The sequence below is a fragment of the Lactuca sativa genome, chromosome 4, assembly GCF_002870075.4.
Source record: "Lactuca sativa cultivar Salinas chromosome 4, Lsat_Salinas_v11, whole genome shotgun sequence".
Lineage (NCBI taxonomy): Eukaryota > Viridiplantae > Streptophyta > Magnoliopsida > Asterales > Asteraceae > Lactuca > Lactuca sativa.
Window position 1 is genome coordinate 15524049 of NC_056626.2, and position 20144 is coordinate 15544192.

A 20144-nucleotide genomic window follows, 5' to 3' on the forward strand; every position below is an offset into this window, starting at 1 on the left:
AGCAGGTCGTTGAAGACACCCGATTGGTTTTTGGGGATGTTCTTGTCTTTTGGCTCGTTGGTCGCTCCATCTTCAAACTCTTAATTTTTGGTACAGATTGCTGTGAAAAAGATTTCCCCCCAAAAACAAAGCTTGAACATGATCATGATCACATTCATGATGAAGAAGAAGATGATGATGATATTGATGGGGACGCCGGGGATCCTTGCTTTACGATGGTTTTATCTAAAAAACAAAAATTAGCTTTGGTAAGATTTGGGGTAGTAATAACTATCATAAATTCATCATATATATATATATAATCTGTAGAACTTTTTATTAAAAAATAATGATAATAATAATAATAATAACTTTTGCATCAGCGGTTTCCGTTGGAATTTGCACGATTGATCAGATTGACTGCAGGAAGAACAATGAGCATGAAGAATCTGGAAGGAAAAGAGTGGCCAGTAAGGTTACTTTCAGAGGGGGGACATTATACAAGGTATTATTTGTCCAAGGGGTGGAGTGAATTCAGGCGAGATAATGAGTTATGTGAAGGAGATACATGTGTATTCAAGTATCTCAGAACCGAAGATAAGCTCTGTTTAGCAGAAGTCACCAAGAAAAGAGTTCCAGATGCTGTTGAAGTTCTGAGAGGGCGGCCGGCACGTGTGGTGGCGGAGCAGACAGTCGGAAATTTTTTAAAGAGACCGAGAGGTCGTAAGGAGGTGGTGGTGGAGGAAAAGGTGCAGCCTACAGAGCCAGATGGCAACGTTCCGGTGGCTGAAGTTGCTCAAGTTTTAAAGAGGCCGAGAGGTCGGCCACCGCGTGTGGAGAAAAAGGTGCAGTCCACAGAGCCGCCAGATGGAAAAGCTCCGGTGGGTGAAGGATTGAAGAGGAAGAGAGGGCGGCAGGGAGTGTGGAGGTGGAGAGTAAAAACGGCGGTGTGACGGTGGTGAAGAGACCACGTGGAAGGCCATTTAAGAAGAAGGTAGGGCGGCCGGCCGGTGGTTCATGTTGATAAGAAATCCTAACAAAAAATTATTATAGTGGACTAACTTATATGATGGAAACAAGTCTATTTTAACATGTTCTCTTTGTTAGAAACGTTACTTATTTATCATCACAAGATATTTAAATCCTTATTAACTGTTTTAGCTTCGATTAATCGTAGGCTGAATATCCGTTGAGCCCACATATCAAACTAATTAAAGTTTCCACCACTTTTATTATTTTAAACACCATAGTTTTATACTCGGACCAGTAGTTTCATATAAATTAAAATCAATCCAACTATTTTAGTCATTAAAATGGTCCACTTATAAATTTCATGATAATAGTCCATTTGTTAAGTAGCTCCTGATGACCCAATAACTAGAAAGCATGGGCAGTAAATGACTTGTTGATACAACCATTTAATTGGCCCATGATATGGAACTAGTTCAACAGAACAGAAAAAAAAAAAAAAAAAAAAAAAAAAAAAAAAAAAAAAAAAATTCAATGGTCAATGTTGCAATATTTTATTTGTTTAATAATGTAGTAAAATGTTTAATTAATACTTATTGGATATACCTTTCCAAATTCCAAGATGTAGTAACTAGCAGCTGACCATATTTCTTATTTCATGTATGAAATCGATTTTCACGTCTAACATAAGAGTACATCTTCTTTTGCTCTAAGCCAAAGCCCAGTAGAATCTTAAGTCAACATCCCCTTTCCATCTTCCACTTTGAGCAATCAAAAAATAGAACAAATTACTGAAATCGTCCCTATGGTTTAATCAAAATTATGAGTTTGGTTCATAACTTTTTTTTTCACTCGGAACGTCCTCAAAGTTTGATTTTATTGTGTTTTTCATCCATATCCGATGTGAAGAGACTATATTGCCCTCTCTAATTTATTTTTTTACTTATTTTTTATTATTAATTTTTTATTTTTTAATAAAAAAATAGAATGGGCCCATACCTACCCCTTTATCTTCTTAAGTTCAAGCCTCTTTCAATTTACTGCCATTCACCACCACTACTATGCCTTTACTCACCTCCTAAATCATCACCATCTCCGACGATACCAGAATTTCGGCGAAACTAGAACACCGGCGCACACCATACCCGCCACCATCATCTTTTCCCCTAAATCAGTAAACCCTCATCGGTAACCTAACACTCACCCTCACTATGCTTTTCTCCCTCTTGTTCATCCATTGGATTGCCGACAGAGATCTTAAATCGAAAATCGAAGATCTGCAATGCAAGATCTTGAACTCAAATCGAAGATCTACAATACAAGATCTTGAACTCAAATCGAAGATCTGCAATGCAATATAAGCTCTGGAACTGGAATTGAATATCTTCACTCAACCTGTATCTCAAATATCCCACCACCATCATCGTCTTACTGAAATTAGAACCATCACCACCATCGTGTTACTGAAACAAGTGTTTTCTGAAATTGGAGACACCACCACCATCGCCTTACGTGAATCAATCCACCACCCTCATCGCTTTTGAAAATCTTCAGTTCTTCAACCAAAGTCATTACACATTTTCATCGCTTTTGAACTGTTGATGAACTCAAACTACACAGATCGATGAACCAAAGGTTGAGGTTAGTGTTTTCAGATGGAGGATTACCTTTTCATTAATGGATTGAGCAGCTAGTTGTTCTTGATTTCTGGAACCTCCGACGACACTTTCGTTCAACCTTTTTCTTGTTTGATTTTGATTTTAGTTACAGGTTACAAGTTTTTTTTTTGTTGGATACAAGGTTTTGGTTGTGATTACATGAAGTTTTTTTTTTTTTTTTTTTTTTTTTTTTTTTTTTTTTGGTGCAAATTCAATTAATTTGGTGTGGTGACTGGTGGTGGTTTTCGGATGTGAATGGTGGTGATGATGGGAGGTTAACGGAGGTGCTGCCAGAGGTTACGCGATCAGAGATTGACGGAAGGGGAAAGGGAGGGAGAAGGAGTGTGTTGGTGGGACCATATATTTTTTAATTTACTTTTTTAATTAATAAATAATATAAAAACTGAAAAGCAAAAGAAAAAGGATAATATAGTCTTTTCAAGTGTGTGAGGGACGAAAAACGCTACAAAATTATACTATAAGGATGGTCCGAATGCAAAAAAAAAAAATTAGGGATCAAACTCATAATTTTGATAAACCATAGGACCGATTTCAATAATTTGATCTAATCCATAACAATACCCAATTGGTTTTTGGGTAGGGTGAGGTTTTTTTCGTAAACGGTGAATTCAAGAGTAGTAGAGGGATGAAAAATATAGAAACATATTGACGAAAGCACATCACGATAACATTTGTTACAGGAACTAATTGAAATATTCGGTTTTAATTATTTTGGATTCTATTTTTATCAACAAATGTACATTGTGTTCAGATTAATTGGAACGTAAAATTTAAGTCAATAAGTCAAACACAAGCACAATACGAATTTTGTAATTTATTTATTTTATTAATAACTCATATAAGTTTAGTTAAATAAATTTAATGATATGCCTTGCGGATCGATTTATATTACGAGATTAAAATAAGAGGGAAAAGAAAATAAAAGTGTTTTTGTTTTGTGGGTTTTTTATGGAAAATTGAAATACTTTTTGGCTTTGGACAGAGATACGAATTTTGTAATTTATAGTTGCCTTAATTTTCCCTCTTTCCCTCTTCAACTTCAATTTTCATTCTTTCTTCCAACTTCATCAATCCAACGAAATGGCCCCTCGCCCTCGCGGGATCCCTTCCTTCTTCAAGATCATGCTCGACTGTTCCGCTACTCATCTGGTACTCATCTACTTCAACCAACGACCCCATTTCAATTTTCGTCTCTCGTAATTTTCGCATCATATCATGCATTAGCATTAGCATTAGCATTAATTTTTTATTATTGTTTATTGCAGCCATTGCCAACTGGTTTTGTCCGCAAGCACTTGGAGAACAACATCCCTGAAAACGCAACACTCCGATCTGTAAATGGAGGCTATTCATGGAGATTGAAGATAAAAAAAGATGGTGATATTTACTGCTTTGCTGATGGATGGAAACAGGTAATTGAAGATACCCGGTTGGAGTTTGGGGATTTTATTGTCTTTTGGCTCCTTGGTCGCTCCATCTTCAAGTTCTTAATTTTCGGTACCAATGGGTGTGAAAAAAAATTCCCGCTTGAACATGATCACATTCATGATGATGAAGAAGAAGATGATGATATTGATGGGGATGCTGGGGATCCTTGCTTTACGAAGGTTATACCTAAAAAGGGAAAACAAAAATTTGCTTTGGTAAGATTTGGGGTAATAAGTAATCATAAATTCATCATATATAATGATAATAACTTTTGTTTGCATCAGCGGTTTCCGTTGGAATTTGCACGATTGATCAGATTGACTGCAGGAAGAACAATGAGCATGAAGAATCTGGAAGGAAAAGAGTGGCCAGTAAGGTTACTTTCAGAGGGGGGACATTATACAAGGTATTATTTGTCCAAGGGGTGGAGTGAATTCCTGCGAGATAATGACATATGTGAAGGAGATACATGTGTATTCAAGTATCTCAGAACCGAAGATAAGTTCTGTCTAGCAGAAATCACCAAGAAAAGAGTTCAAGCCGACAGAGCTATGGCTGTTGAAGGTCTGAAGAGACCAAGAGGGCGGCCGGCACGTGTGGTGGTGGAGCAGCCAGCCGGAAAAGTTTTAAAAAGACCGAGAGGTCGGCCGCCGCGTGTGGAGGTGGCGGTGGAGAAAAAGGTGAGGCCGACAGAGCCAGATGAAGGCTTGAAGAGGAAGAGTGTGGAGAGTAAAGATGGCGGTGTGGAGATGGTGAAGAGACCACGTGGAAGACCATTTAAGAAGAAGATGGCGGCTGAAGTTGATAAAAAACCCTAACAATACTAACTTATATGATGTAAACAAGTGTAACATTTTTTTTATAAACGTTACTTATTATTATTCATCCTCGCTAACAAATGAAAATAATTTTGCCACATGTCACTTTCTCATTAATTTAAACACATGTCATTTTTTGGTATTTTTGATTAAATGTTTTTTTCATTTATCATTTTCTCATTTTTTTATTTTTTCTTAATTAACAATTATATTTACACCTCAACTAATAATTGCCTTAATTGAAAATAACCAATAAATTATAATATTAGTATTCATATAGTATTTAATATGTTTCCTTTTAGATTTAAATTTTAAATTTTAAATTTCAAATTTAAATAATTTTTTATTTAAACTTTCATATTTAATTTTTTGTTTTATCAAACCCGTATAACATACAAGTTTCACACCTAGTATTAATTAAAGATAAACATGGCTCGTGAACAATAAGTTGTATCGAGTCAAGCCAAACTGCTTTTTCATTAGCTTGCTGGTTTAGCTTAGCTTCACTGGTTTATATGAATACTAGGTATGTTTTAGGTTCGTATTTTTGCATTTTGGTCATTGTTTAGAAATGGTTTTGGTAAACCCATTATTACAACATCAGTATCCTACTTAGGCTAAAAGATTGTTTTAGACTTTATCATTCCATTACAAAGCTTTTCCCGAATACCCATTTTTGTGGAAAAAAAAAAACTTTTTCTAAAACAACCACAAATAACAGATTGCATAACTCTATTTAAATACATGATACATGGTTTACTAAATTTAAAATGAAGTATTCATTAAATGGACTTCATATAACTACAAACCATATGGGAAAATTTTATTTTAGCTATAAAAGCAATGTAATCACACATAAAAGCAACAGAAATAACTTTAAAAAGCACAATGTCTCAATAAGGAACAAATATAAAATACAATATTGTAAAACAAATAAAAATAAACAAGACTATCATAAAATATTATACAATGAAATGAAAACAGTGTCTCATTTCTAGCAATCAGGTCCACAAGACAATAAGCCCCTACAGTTTGCATGAAGCAGTACTTTTGCTGCAAGACTAATTACCACTTCTTTTCCATATACTTCATTTCTTCAAAGAGAACGATTGATTATGCTTCCATTGTTTCTGATCATTATTGTATTGAGAATAAACCAATCAATTAAGCTAACAATATCCACTAAAAGAACATGAAAGTGTAACTATTTGAAGTTATGTAGTTCAGCACAACTGTTGGAATAATTGCAAACCCGGGTAGATGATGAAAGTTATGATGTGTTTTTTGCCTCAAAGATGTGGAGCTTAAAGAGAGATCTAAGCAAACATATGATATTTTATCAGTTTTATCATTCTTTAATTCTTCTTCTGAATTGAGTGTAGTTATAGCCTTATGCTTTTTCTTTTCTCTTCCTATCCCAAAACAAACCATGGAATATTGATAAGAAAAGGCACAAAATCATCGCACAATGTGTTGGTAGTCAATATCCTTGCGTAATTTACATCTGATACAAGAAATTTTGCACCCCAAACTCTGGTGTTTTAATGGAAATGTGAATAAGGGGTTGTTTGTTTTTTGTCTGCAGATATTTTTGACCTCTTTTGTCGGCGTAAACCACATGCAAACGTTACTATTCGCCGACTGCTTATTTTGTTGAAGACAAAGTCTGCGCGTCCTCTTCTTGGCGCATAAGAGTTTTTTAACATCTTCAGACATCTTCTAGCCTAAAAAAACATATATATATATATATATATATATATATATATATATATATATATATATATATATATATATATATATATATATATCTTTGTTTTGTTATTTTTTAAACTTAAATTTATTCAAACTTTATCTATGATAAACAATTTATAAAAAAAATACGATATTTAAGAAAAAAAAAAGTTCGGCGTGACCTTTGTGACAAATTTATAAATAAAGATTTAATTACAATAATATTCATTGGAACTCTTTTTATAGATATGAAAAAAATCATTGTATTGTCTTATATTTTTTGTGCCAAGTTTTATAAAACATTATTTAATGCAGTATCATTTATTTCTTAGAAAAAAAAATATTTATGGTCAATATTTAATTGATTTCATTGAAAAAAATAAAATGAAAATTTTAAAAATTTGCATTTTAAAATCGAAGTTTATCCCATACAATTTATATGTTAAATACTTTGATATCTAATTATAATATTTATGTATAACTTTACGACCAAAGTTTGTCGGTTTTTTATCATATATACACATTAATCTGTACTATTTTATTCACTTTTTATACAATAATACATAAATTTGATATAGATTTGTTAAGTATCTATAATAAAGTCATAAAAGTATTGAAAAATTCTTTTAAGTTAAAAAATCAATTTATTTAGATTGTAGTTTATTTTAGCAGTCTGCAGATATTAAAAAATAAACAATCTTTTTCTTTTAGACTGCAGATATTTGGTACACCTCTTCTACTGCAGATGTGTTCTGCAGAGTGCAGACAATTTGTCTTAGAAAAAATAAACAACACCTAAGTCAATCATTCAAACTCCAAAAAATTTAAATTTGTTCACCGTTAAATTAAGCCGCTTTTTAGGTGGCAAGTTGGGGGAAACCAACAATGGCGGGAAGGTTTGCACAAACTCACAGTGGCGGGAAGCTTTGGACTCCTTATAATCGTAACAATTTTGAATTTATTAACTTATACCGGTATTAAAACGGATTTTTTTTTTTTAAAAAAAAAATTTAGATAACTTTAAAAAAAAAAATTTAAGCTTTTGATAAGTTACCAAGTAGTTAGTGGCTTTTTGTTTACCACTTTTTAAAAATTAAAAAACAACCTCTCAAAAATTCAAATGTACCATGTTATTTTGGTAGCCTTTTATAAAATGTCTCTTAATTTGATAAATGACTCTTAAAAATTCAGACACATACCAAAGTCTGAAAAAAGAAAAAAATAAAGATGTATGTGCCTTGATAAAATTCATCTCCTTTAATTCTTCTCATATGCACACTCCTTTTCTTCTCATCGATGCAAACACACCTCTCTTCCATCCCAATCTGCTGCAGCTCCGATCTCTTTGGTCGTCGCCGTCTCCGGCATTGCCTTCGTCTTCGGTTGTTGTGCGTGATCTGCCTTAACATCGATGCTCCTCCGCATTGTTTTTTTTTTTTATATTTTTTTTTCCTAATTTTGTCATTTTTTGTTGTTTTTTTGTCATATTATTCGTTCGGACTATTTACATGTTATTTTTTCGTTCAGACTATATTTAGGTTTTTTTATTGTTCAGACTATTTCTATGTTTGGATTATCATTAAGTTATTTTTTCCGTTTGGATTATCCTTGCATTGTACTTTTTGGTCGTATTATCCTCATGTTAGTTTTTTTGTTCAGACTATCCTTATATTATGAAAAAACATCATAAATGGTCCCTGTGGTTTCCCTAGATCTGAAGTTTAGTCCCCGTGGTTTAAAAACATCATAGATGGTCCCTTTCGAAACTTTTGACGGTTGGTCCTTATCCCTCACACCATTAAATCTTATATGTTAATGGAAGCGTATTTTCGTCGTTTCACTACCATAGGGACTATTTATGATGTTTTCTCTTATTTTCAAAAAAATGAAATAATATGCAAAGGGTCTCTCTCTCTCTCTCTCATCACACAAAACCTACACCCATATCTTATTCTTTCTTACGCCTCAATACCAACAACGCCTCAGCCCACCTAGAAGAAAATTTTAGATTGCCATCCCCACCTTACTTGCGTTGGTGTTTTTTCCGGCGGTGTTTTGGCTTCATCGTGTTCCCATCATAACCCCTGTTTTTTTTTTCTACTCTTGTACTTAGTTGTCGTTCAGTTTTATGGAGGGTGTCCCTCCAAATCTTGATCTCGATGTTTCTACGTCATTTGAAGGAAAATTGGATAAATCACAGTTAGACTCAAAATCGGTTACCGTTTTACCTCGAATCTTCCTTCTAGTTCTTATCAAGCTAATACGGTGTCTATGTGTGTTAAGAAATTCAATCCATATGAGAAATTGGCTAAACCTAGGGTTACCTATTTGGAAAATAGCGATGTTGTGAAGAAATTGAGCTCCAATCCTCCGATTCAGTTACAGGTATACCCTCCCTCCCTCTTCACTATTCTTGATTCGATCACAACCACTCCTTTTTTTCATGTTTTCTGTAGATTTAACGGGTTGGAGATAGGGGAGGATTATGGTCTCAATTATGGTGGTTTGTAGAGGTTCAAGGGTAGTAATGGAGGTGGGTGAATGGTGTTTGGATTAGAGAAATAAGTGTGGTTGCTGGGTTGTCTAGGTGATGATGGTGGTTAGCATTGATGGAGTCGGTGCTTTTTATGGCGTTATAACAAGGGATGGAAATGGGTGGTGTTATGGTGGAGCTGTTTTGGAGAAATAAGGGTGGATTGAAGTTGTCGATGGCTAAAGGTGAGGGTATGATGGTTTTCATGGAGGTATAGTGAGAATTCGATATTTGCTAAAAATAGGTTTCGATTTATTTGGGAGCTCCTTAGAAGTCTTGATAGGAAGTTGTTGGTGGTTCTAGGTTCAAGAGGTAGTAGTGTTTAAAGAGAAGGGTGGGGTTGGGGTGGTATTTCCTTTATATATATATATATATATATATATATATATATATATATATATATATATATAGAGAGAGAGAGAGAGAGAGAGAGAGAGAGAGAGGTTGGGTGGGACCCTCTTTGCATATTATTTCATTTTTTTTCATTTGCTTTTTAGAATAAGAGAAAACATCATAAATGGTCATTATGGTAGTGAAATGACGAAAATGACCTCCAGTTAACGGACAAAACTTAATGTAGTTAGCAATAATGACCAATCGTCAAAAGTTTTGAAAGCATAGAGACCATCTATGATGTTTTTAAACCACGAGGACTAAAATTCAGATCTGGAGAAACCACATGGACCATTTATGATGTTTTTTCTTATATTACTTTTTTCTAACTATCTTTGTTTTATTTATTGGTTTCGACTATCTATTAGTTTTTTTTTACCACACCTACCTTATTCTTTTTGTTTCGACTATGTTTGTGTTACTATTATTATTATTCGTTTGGACTATCCATGTGTTATTTTTTTTCGTTTCGACTATCATTGTGTTATTTTTTTCCATTCCGACTATCCTTGTATTATTTTTTTCGTGGAGCAATATATTAAGACGAGGATAATAACTTTTAGAATTTAAAAATAAAAGATCAAAGATAAAAAATAAATATCGACTATATTTTTTCGATTTTTATAATCGTTGAACAATATATAGAATACAACCGTTTGTAAACAAAACGCACACATAAACATACATATAGTTGTTTGTATTTTGAATATATATATATATATATATATATATATATATATATATATATATATATATATATATATATATATGTGTGTGTGTGTGTGTGTGTTTGTAAACAAAACGCACACATAAACATACATATAGTTGTTTGTATTTTGAATATATATATATATATATATATATATATATATATATATATATATATGTGTGTGTGTATGTGTGTGTGTGTTAAAATTATAATAATAATAATAATAATAATAATAATAATAATAATAAACGGTCCCTGTGGTATGTATTTTTTCGAGTTTTGGTCCAAACCCCAACTTTTTTGGATCCCTGGTCCTTGTAATCATGTTTGTATGTGGTTTTAATCCCTCTGAATGTAACATCATGTTTCGAGAAGTTTGTGATTCCATGATTGTGGACAATAAATGGATCAAGTAAAGGCCTTAGGCTTTAAGGGAATATGGTTTAGCCCTTATTGGATATGGATAATAATGGTTATGTGATCTAAGCCCTGGTTTGTGTTTTGGAGTCAAAGGGTAAAATGGGAAAAGTAGTATTCCAGACTTCTTGCATGGATTATGGTTTTTAGTTTGACATTCGTTAAGCCCAAATTAACTAGATATAAGTGTGGAGCTCATTAATACCTGTTTGTGGATATAAAGATCGCCAAAATGGAGTTGAAACGAAGAAGTTATGGTTGTTTGAAGTCGAGGTGGATTTGGGTGAAAACCGTCGCCACACAGTGGGGATCAGAACTCACAACGTGGCGGTCGCTACGTAGTAGGGATCAGAGCCTACAACATGGCAGTCTGTCAAGCCCAAAAACATGAATTTAGGGTTTTCAACGTATTTAAGCATAAGGTTTCGCATTTTTTTTGGCCATTTTAACATCCTCCACCACTTCTAGGACCCCTTAGGAGAAACCCTAGCCTCCACTTTCAAGATTTGAGCTTCTCCCTTCTCCCATCTCCTATTTGGGACGTTTTTTATGATATTTTTGTTGGATTAGGTGTCTAATCCCATAACTATAATTGGTATGTACTTGAATCGATAGTAGCATAGTTATTTTGGGTTGCCTTCACACTAGCAACTAGACAGGATGATTAATTGAGAAAGAGGAAGAATTTATTATTTGGAATAATAAATTAATATAAATAATTTACTAGTATGTTATGGAAATAATATATTAATTAGAAATCATGTTATTTAATTAATATTTAATCAGAAATTAATTTGGAATTAATTTTGGGATTAAATGAATTAATTAAAAGTGTAAGGGCTATTTAATAATTTATTGATAGTTATGAAATTGGGCTCTTGGACCTCCCTAATGAGGGTTGGACGAAAACTTCTAGGGAGGCCCTAGAATTTTCGTCCAAGGCTTATTGGATGAGGGTTCATGGGCTGTGTAGGCCTTAAGCTAAGGAATTAGGGTTTCCTCCTTAAAACCCTAGCTTTGGCCCTAAGCTACCAACAACTATATAAAGGGGATTAACCCCTCTTGATTTCATCCTTGCCATTCAAACCCTAAGGATAACCGAAATTTTGAACTATCTTCCTCCTCTCTCCTCTCATCCTCTTGCTAAGTGTGTCTGTGAGCCATTAGAGGTGTTACACTTGTGACACTTGCTCTAAAGTCCGAGATCTTTAAGGATTTCATTGTTATTACAATATAACAATCAAGGAATGTATCCTAACCCTAGTTTATTGTTAATTTTGAAAATTATAGATGTCTCCTAGGGTTTCTTGTTTTGTGTTCAATACTTGCATGTCCAATAGTGAAAATATAGATCCTGCATGTAGGGTTGCATGCACACATAAGGATTGTTTGTTATGCTCAAAACCCATCAATTTTGATGAAGTTTGAAGATCAAGAAGGCTCCTTTGGTTTCAAGGAAATTTGTTTCAATTTTGGATCCATCAAAGGCACTAGATTTATGGACTATTGTAAGTATGAAGTTTCGATCTTGCTATTAAGTTCCTTAAATCTTGTCATTTGGGGTTTTTGACACTTTTGGTCCATTTTATAGGTAATCTTTGAGTTGAGTGGACGCCAACATCTTTTGATCAGTTTAGAATGCATCTTGGACCTCATGGACTAAGAAAGTTATGATCTTTTGCCTCCCCTTCTAGCCATGCAAGTTATCTTAGTCCTTTAGATCATTTTAGTGTATTAATGTTTAGATATTAAAATTTGGTGAATTTATTATGGATAAAGTTGAAAACTTTATCCATCTAAACATCATGTTGATCTAGATCTGATGGTTGGAGACTTGGACTTAATGATTAAGTTAAGAAAGATGCATTTTGGGTCCCTTTGAGACTTAAAGTCCACATCTTGGTGGTTTGTACATTCATAATAGATAAAGTGAGAAACTTTATCCGTTAAGACCTTGGAAAGGATCGGATATGAGATTTGGAGCTCTTGAAATTGGAAGAAAATGGATTAAACTCGTTTGAGCTGTTCAGATCATTCCACACGGCATGGCCTTAGGCTTCCATGACGTGGCGACTGTGGAGCAATGCCTATTTTGGTGTTTAGTGTCCACGACGTGTCCAAGGAAGGCCACAACATGGAGAGCTCTTGTTGGCAATTTTGACATTAGCTTTGACCGTTGACTTTTTGATCGGTTTAACTTTTGGTTAAACTTGGGTAGAATTGAATATTTGGCTAAGGATTGGTCTCAACTTGGTTTAAGGAAGCTTGAGTTGGCTGTTCTGTTACGGAGTATGGGCCGGAGGCACCAAGGCCGACCCATTCATTTGTGTTATGTACTTGATGTAGGATTATTATATGATTAATTATTACTTGCATATTTTGATATATTTGGATGGTTAGGATGATGTGGGAAGTCAACAAACCCGAATGGTTGGGTTGAGGTATTGCTTCGTGCGGTGGACCAACAAACCTGGATGGTTGGGTTGAAACTGTATGTCAACAAACCCTGATGGTTGGGTTGAGCCTGTATGTCAACAAACTCGGATGGTTAGGTTGAGATTTTATGTCATCAAACCCGGGATGGTTGGGTTGAGGCCATGGGCCAACGAACCCTATATGGATGCACTATAATTGTATTTCTGATATATCGAGTATTTTGGGGGAAACTCACTAAGCTTTGGCTTATAGTTTGATTTCATGGTTTTAGGTACCTTAGATAATCGGGGGAAGACAAATACATAATTTTGCACATCAACCTTGGATATTTTATTGATACATGATTTTGGGATACTCTGATTTACGATTATGGTTTTTTAGAAACAATGTTTTGTATGACTTATGGATTATAAAATGGTTTTGAAAATAAAAAATTTTACTTGACTTTTGGGGTGTTACACCGAAAATTAAAATTACTGTAACACCCTTGATGTATTTATTTATCATTTTTCTTTCATTTTTTTAATTTAATACTCATTTTTTTATTTTAGAAATTAAAAATGCAAATCAGAAAAGAACCCAACTCGTTCTTGCTCATAGTGCACCACCATTACACATGCTTCTCCGATGAATATCGCACTAGCATCGCTTCTGTAATAACATGTGTGTGTGTGTTTTTTTCCTATTAGTTAATTGGTTTCTTGTGACTAAAACCCCAAATCTCCACAGTTCTTGATTCTAAAGAAGAGGAGACGAAGAGGAAGAGTCAGGGTTTTGAATCGAAGAAAAGAAATGGGTAAGACGGTTTGGAGATTATCTTAGAATCTGCAATCTATCTTAAACTAAAACCCTAAATCAAATATGGTGGGTAGTGGTGGTTTTCTCTGCATTTGTTACTTGTCGACATCGAAGCAACTATAGTGAAGGTTCCCATAGGATTGGGGTGGGTTTGTGACACCATGGGTTGAGGATTTTACGAGACCTATCGTATGCTTAAAGGTTGTGCACTTTAGATGGATGATTGTGACAGATATAGATCTTGAGATTGTCACCAAAGCTCGTGACCATGTTCTTAAATTTCTTAAGCTCAATTTCGCTGAATAGTAAGATGAGTCAATCTTCATGTTAATGTCGTAGGATACATCTCTAAAAACCCTTTATCATATATGATTTCATGTGTGTGTGTTCATCATATATGTGGTTCATGGATGTGAGTGTGTGTGTGTGTGTGTTCTAAATCTCTTGAGAGGCTTCAAAGGCTTATTAGGGGGGGGGGGAGGTTGGTTGAGATTAATCAATGAAGGTGAAGGTGGTGAAGGAGGAACCAATTGTGTGGAGCTCTCATGGAGGGTTTGGCAGCAAGGTTTTTATGATTCAAAACATGAGTATGAACACACAAGAATAAACCCAAAAAATCTCTCAATAAGGGTACCTTGGAGAGAGAGAGTGAGAGAGAGAGAGAGAGAGAGGTAGACTCTCTATTGTTTATTAATTATTAAAATAAATAAATAAGTACTAAATTTAAAAAAAATAATAAAAAATAGAAAATAAGTACACAAGGGTATTATAGTTAATTTAATTTCCGGAGGGACCAGAAGCACAAACAAACATGGTCTAAAGGACCACCAATCCAAAAAATTTGTGGTTTGGACTAAAACCTGAAAAATACATACCATATCAACCATTTTTATAGTTTTGTCTAAGACAATAACAACAAAAAAATCAACAAAAGACAAAAAAAAAGATTTTATTAGATAAAAACAACCAAAATACAAATAAATAAATAAATAAAGTAATTTATTTATATATATACTAATTTAGAAAGACACGATGAACAGGATTTGTTTCCTATTGGACCACTTTTAAAATTTCTTTTTTGTTTTTTTCTTTTTCTTTTGGCAGTCAACCTTACTGTTCAAAGTGTACACGAGTCCTCTTCTTCTTTGCCACTCCATGTTGATCAGTTTACTCTCTACACGTAACCATCCACCGCCTCAAATGTCTCACCTTTCACCTTCCCATATTTCACATTTACTTTTCGTCTTCTCTCATATGTATCACCACCTACCACCGCCTGGCGTATCACACCTCCATTACAATCGATTCAGATGCATTAATGGGAATATTGATCGACGGATCCATTACAATCGATTCAGATGCTTCTCCACCCCATCCGCGTGTAGCCATCGCCGTTGACTTCCGATAAAAATATGACCTTTCTTACCCATCACCGTCTCTCTCCCAGATTAGTAGACTAACATCACCGGTTTTGTTCTTCACAGTTGAGACCCAAAACGCTTCCACCACCACCGCCTTATATGCCGCTGCTCACCACCACCATATACGCGTATACAAACATGACTGCAGTCGATCGTCTCCACCGATTCACTCCGCTGCTTCTGCACAATCTTCAACCTCCTCTGTTTGTAAACCGATGAAGCTTCCAACTTGGATTGGAGGTCGTCGTCCTATCCTTATGTCGACTAGGCCTCCTCCTTTTGACGCCAATCTGTCCGGAGATATGATCAGTATAAATGGGTGGCAAGGTTAGTTTTGAATTTTCTATTATTCTCTTCTTTTATTGATGTCTTCTTTTTAAGCAAGAAACACAGTCTCCTTCGACTTCAAAACCCTTGAAAACCCCCCTTCTTATTTTCTGGAGTGAGAAATTGCTAAAGAGAGAAGGTATGATGGACGTTTCAGCCACGGGCGGTAGTTCAAGAGAACTTTCGCCGGAGGAAGAGATGCTGATCATACATTCCACTTCAATGGCAGCCGAACCTCTAACCAATGTAGGCGATACGTTTTGCTTAATTAATAGAAGGTAAGACCGATATTTTTTTTATCTATTTCAATCGCGTATCTATATCTATCGAGACGATGATTGAATTTGTTGGTCATTTTAGTAGAATGTAGCGGCTTCATAAAGAATTAGGGGTGTGGTTTCATTTAAGGGGGTGCTTCGAGAAAAGGAAGGCTGATGTCTGTCGATTTTGAGGTTCCTGCAGTTAATCTGATAACTATCATCTAGAATTATGGTTTAATTAGATGTTGAATTTTGGTATGAGTAAGAGTTAGTGCAAACTAGACAGTCTTCGGAAGCTGATCTATCATCTATGCACGATTTTCCACTTCAACATTGGTTTGGTTGAAATTATTTTCTTTTTTGGGTAGAATGCATTGCTTGTATAAACGATTAGGGTTTTAGTATCCAGTTTACATGGGTGTGACGATAAAGGCAATTCAAAGTTTTTTTTAATTCAAGCTCCATACAGTTAACTCCATAGTTGTTATGTTCACTTAGTATCCTTCTTAATATAGGGAAAAGGAGGTTGTGAGGTGGGGTTGCTACTTTGGAATTCAAGAGACGCAATCTTTTCATTGTTTGAGGTATGCTTAACCTCATAAAACAATGTGTATCGATCATACAAATAAATTTGATATTCATTTAAAGCTATACAACATTAATAAACATTACTTAATAGAATTGGACAAGAGAAGGCTCTCATTAATTCTTTCCCATTTTCAGGAACTTTTGTGGGTATACAAGTTGGTGTCGCCTCTTAAGCTTGGTATGGCGGAAGCTACAAGAGTTTGTAATGCACTTGCCTTGGTTCAGGTAACTATTACTGAATATTAATTTATTTTCCTATTGAAATATATTTTTTTTCCAATTCTCCTTCTACTCTACAATGTGTATGTGTGTTTGTAAATTGTATTTGGTCTACTGATCTCTGGATGAAAAAACTACGAATTTGTATTGGTTGATTGGAAACGTTTAATTTTACGGGTTTTGTGTTGTAGGTGTTGCCGAATTAGCAACCCGTCGATTACCCGACTTTTAGGGGTTAGGGTTACTGTTTATACAACTTATATGTGAAAGATACATTTAGGACATAAATACCCCTGTGGTGGTTCTTAATAAATAAAACGTTTGAACGTTAGAAATAATGAAAAAAAACCACTTTGCTTGAAAAAATAAAATAAGCCACTGATCTTGTGTGTTAGAATGTATTTGCATTTGCTATACAAATAATGAAATAAAACAATGTTCTTGCAAAAAAGAAACTTAAACCGCATCATATTTGAGGAAGGAACAGTTTTAACAGTTGTTGCATGTATTATGTTACTTCTGGGACATTTTCTAGGTCTTTATCACCTCGCACATTGTTTTCCAAGTTTTATTTTCGACTGATGGTTAATTTTCCATAAAGAGTTGATACGCATTGTGTTTACATACAATTCCAAGTTAGAAATGAATTTGAATCTCTATCAAACTGACATCTAGGTCACAAAGAGTACTCTCTCTATAGCAGTAGATGCTTTTTTCTGTTTCCATGACCCTAAATAGTCATTGTTTGAATTGTGTAGGAAAAACCACCTGCGTGAAAAAACATTTAACTGGAGATTTTGAGAAGAAATATAAACCTAAGTAATTATAAAACTGCATTCTCCTATCTACCAAAGTCTTTCATTTCGACTCTAATAATTAATAAATTTCTTTTTTCGTTCATATAGCGACCATTGGTGTTGAAGTTCACCCTCTGGATTTCTTCACTAACTGTGGAAAGATTTGATTTTACTGCAGGGACATAGCCGGACAGGAGACATTTGGTGGTCTTCATGATGGTTATTAGTAAGTATCTAATCTGCCATTGTTTATTTATATCAAATGTCTAAAATGTCCTTTATTAACAATGACAATAAGCATATTTACTGACCTATTTGAATGATGTTCAACATTCATGGTCAATATGGCGTCATCATGTTTGATGTAACTGCAAGCAAAGACAGGTACGTGCTAGCAAAGAAGGGAAGTGGCAAGGGATTTCAAAGAAGAAGAAAGAAGAGAAAGTTAGTACACAGAGTCTTCCCAATTTCTAATGAATCAAGATAACCATTTGTTCCGGTATAAATAGTCAGTACCTGTTCTTCTACCCCGAGAGGGGCGGATTGGGATTGTTTAAGCAATTCACGTAAGCGTTGACCTCTTGCCAATTGATTCTGAGTAGCTTTATCGAGATCAGAAGCAAATTGTGCAAAAGCTTCTAATTCTGCGAAAATAAAGAGATGCACAAACGCAGGATCCGATCCGATCCGGTCAACAATCCGATCCAGTCAACAATCCGACCCGGTAAAATCCGATCCGAATCCGTCAAAATCCGATCCGAATCTGGTCAACAATCCGAATCCGATTTGAAACCGGTTTGATCCGGATTTTTTAAGTTTTACCAGATTTTTCAACGGTTTAAGAACCGGTTTATGTAGAATCCGGGGGTAAATCCGATTTTGAGTCCGAAAAGTCAAACCGGTTTGAATCCGGTCACCGGTTTAATTCGATCCGGTTTGGTCTAAACCAGTTTTGACCGAAACCGGTTTTCGGATCGGATCGGTTTCATTTGGTGGATCCGGTTTCTATGTGCACCTCTTCAACTTGACTTACAAGAATGTTCTCACATGGCATCATGATCTTTGCCAGTTAGTTTTGTGATATTTTTTTTTCATGAATCTTTATTGTTTCTTGATGTATTTTTATATGGATTTTTATAGTGTTTGTGCGAACATCCCAATTGTGGTATGTGGAGACAAAGTTGATGTGAAGAATCGTCAAGTGAAAGCAAAACAACTTAGTTTTCATAGAAAGAAGAACTTGCAATATTATGAAATCTCAGCCAAGATTAATTACAACGCTGAGAAGCCTTTCCTTCATCTTTCCAGGAAGTTGCTGGGTAATGCATCAAGGAAAGAGTAGAGTACAGCACCAAGAAAGGTGAAGATCCTCTCTCCTCAGCCTAAAAAGGACGGCGGAGGTGGTGGCGATAAGAAGCCCAATGAAAAGCCACCGGAGAAAAAAACCTTGGAGAAAAAACCTGCCGATGACAAAAAACCAAAAGAGATGCTGCAATTAATTAATGGAAATGTTGGGTTATGAGTTTATTCCATTAATTTAATGATTTATCCAAAATTTATATTGTATTTGATTGTTTTTTTTGGCGGTGGTTGCTATATAGCCTCAACAAAGCACGGTGGTTCTCAAGATTCCGCTCCACTTCTACTCTAGACCAATTTCATTCAAGTATATCTTTCCAGTTTGCTATAAATGGCTTGTGTGTCTCGCCCAAAACAGAGTTACAACCTATCGCCATGTTTGTCATCTACAAATAATAAGTTCTAATCCCGCAACTCGGGTTCCTTCACTAGTTTAAATCAAATCATAAAGGCTTTAAATTAAGTAAAAAATAAATAAAATAAATTATTTTAAATTATCCATTTCAAATTTCAAATTTTAAATTTCCAACTCTAATTACATTAAATTAATAATTGATTCTTCACTTTAAACTTTAAATTTTAAAAATTTTCACTTTAGTTATATTAAATTAATAACATTAGATTAAAAAATAAAATAAAATTAATACAGATTATAAGGTGATATAACTTCACGTATTTGTTTAAATCGACTATAAGTTTATATAACTAAAAAATATCTTAAGTAATAATTTATTTAAAATAATTGATTAATAATTTTAATTTTTTAATATAAAAATTTAATTAATTTTATAACCGTTGTTTTTATGGGTTATAAACTACTATATATATATATATATATATATATATATATATATATATATATATATATATATATTGTCAAATACACCCTTTACTAATTAAATTTTAGCAAATATATATTATATATTTTCATTAAAAGAATATTACAAATTATATTATCATAAATAAAATGTTTATATACAATAAATTTTATATAATTATTACTTTATTTTAGATAATTATTAAATAAATAAAATTATATTTATAATAAATATATCAATATCACCACTCATGTATAATTACTATATTTTATAAAGTATGTTACCATGTTTCAAGTCTATAGTATTTATTTATTTTTTTATATAGATTCAATAAATAAATATTAAACTTTATATTTATGATTAATTAATATAAATTAATATATAACATGATATTATAAATATTAAATATTAAATTTAAATTATACTTAGTAAATAAAAATAAACTAAAAATATATAAAATAAAAA

General features: G+C 33.9%; 2 protein-coding genes and 1 long non-coding RNA gene across 9 annotated transcripts; 2 read left to right on the plus strand and 1 right to left on the minus strand.

Annotated features, from left to right (window-relative positions):
* The first annotated feature begins 3654 nt into the window (after positions 1-3654).
* On the plus strand, positions 3655-4973 carry LOC111894914 (B3 domain-containing protein REM10). Of its 2 annotated transcripts, XM_023890998.3 has the most exons (3): positions 3655-3776; positions 3893-4270; positions 4340-4973. In XM_023890998.3, the coding sequence occupies exons 1-3, from the start codon at positions 3708-3710 to the stop codon at positions 4871-4873; spliced, it is 981 nt and encodes a 326-aa protein (XP_023746766.1). In that variant the 5' UTR covers positions 3655-3707; the 3' UTR covers positions 4874-4973. The 2 variants fall into 2 exon arrangements, with proteins under 2 accessions (XP_023746766.1, XP_023746765.1); XM_023890997.3 differs by having other exon boundaries at positions 3893-4973.
* LOC122197261 (uncharacterized) lies at positions 3772-4462 on the minus strand. Its single transcript, XR_006190051.2, has 3 exons — positions 4325-4462; positions 4016-4241; positions 3772-3938 (listed from the first exon to the last, which is right to left on the minus strand). It is a non-coding gene; the product is annotated as an uncharacterized LOC122197261 (long non-coding RNA).
* Positions 4974-8555: 3582 nt separating the features above from the next.
* Positions 8556-19068, plus strand: LOC111894908 (cell differentiation protein rcd1). 6 transcript variants are annotated; one of them, XM_042900838.2, is made up of 6 exons: positions 8556-8989; positions 14995-15638; positions 15796-15916; positions 16414-16482; positions 16622-16711; positions 17681-19068. In XM_042900838.2, the coding sequence occupies exons 2-6, from the start codon at positions 15527-15529 to the stop codon at positions 17727-17729; spliced, it is 441 nt and encodes a 146-aa protein (XP_042756772.1). In that variant the 5' UTR covers positions 8556-8989; positions 14995-15526; the 3' UTR covers positions 17730-19068. The 6 variants fall into 6 exon arrangements, 4 of the variants coding, with proteins under 4 accessions (XP_042756772.1, XP_042756774.1, XP_042756773.1 ...); XR_006190048.2 differs by lacking the exon at positions 8556-8989 and having other exon boundaries at positions 10581-15638; positions 17681-18226; positions 18643-19068; XM_042900840.2 differs by lacking the exons at positions 14995-15638; positions 15796-15916 and adding an exon at positions 17464-17524.
* The last annotated feature ends 1076 nt before the right edge of the window (positions 19069-20144 follow it).

Coding starts and splice junctions, on each gene's coding strand:
- LOC111894908 (XM_042900838.2), top strand. CDS start 15,527: ATGAAGCTTCCAACTTGGATTGGAGGTCGTCGTCCTATCCTTATGTCG. Junction 15,639..15,795: donor CAGTATAAATGGGTGGCAAG/GTTAGTTTTGAA, acceptor TGGACGTTTCAG/CCACGGGCGGTAGTTCAAGA. Junction 15,917..16,413: donor TTTTGCTTAATTAATAGAAG/GTAAGACCGATA, acceptor TTCTTAATATAG/GGAAAAGGAGGTTGTGAGGT.
- LOC111894914 (XM_023890997.3), top strand. CDS start 3,708: ATGGCCCCTCGCCCTCGCGGGATCCCTTCCTTCTTCAAGATCATGCTC. Junction 3,777..3,892: donor ACTGTTCCGCTACTCATCTG/GTACTCATCTAC, acceptor TGTTTATTGCAG/CCATTGCCAACTGGTTTTGT.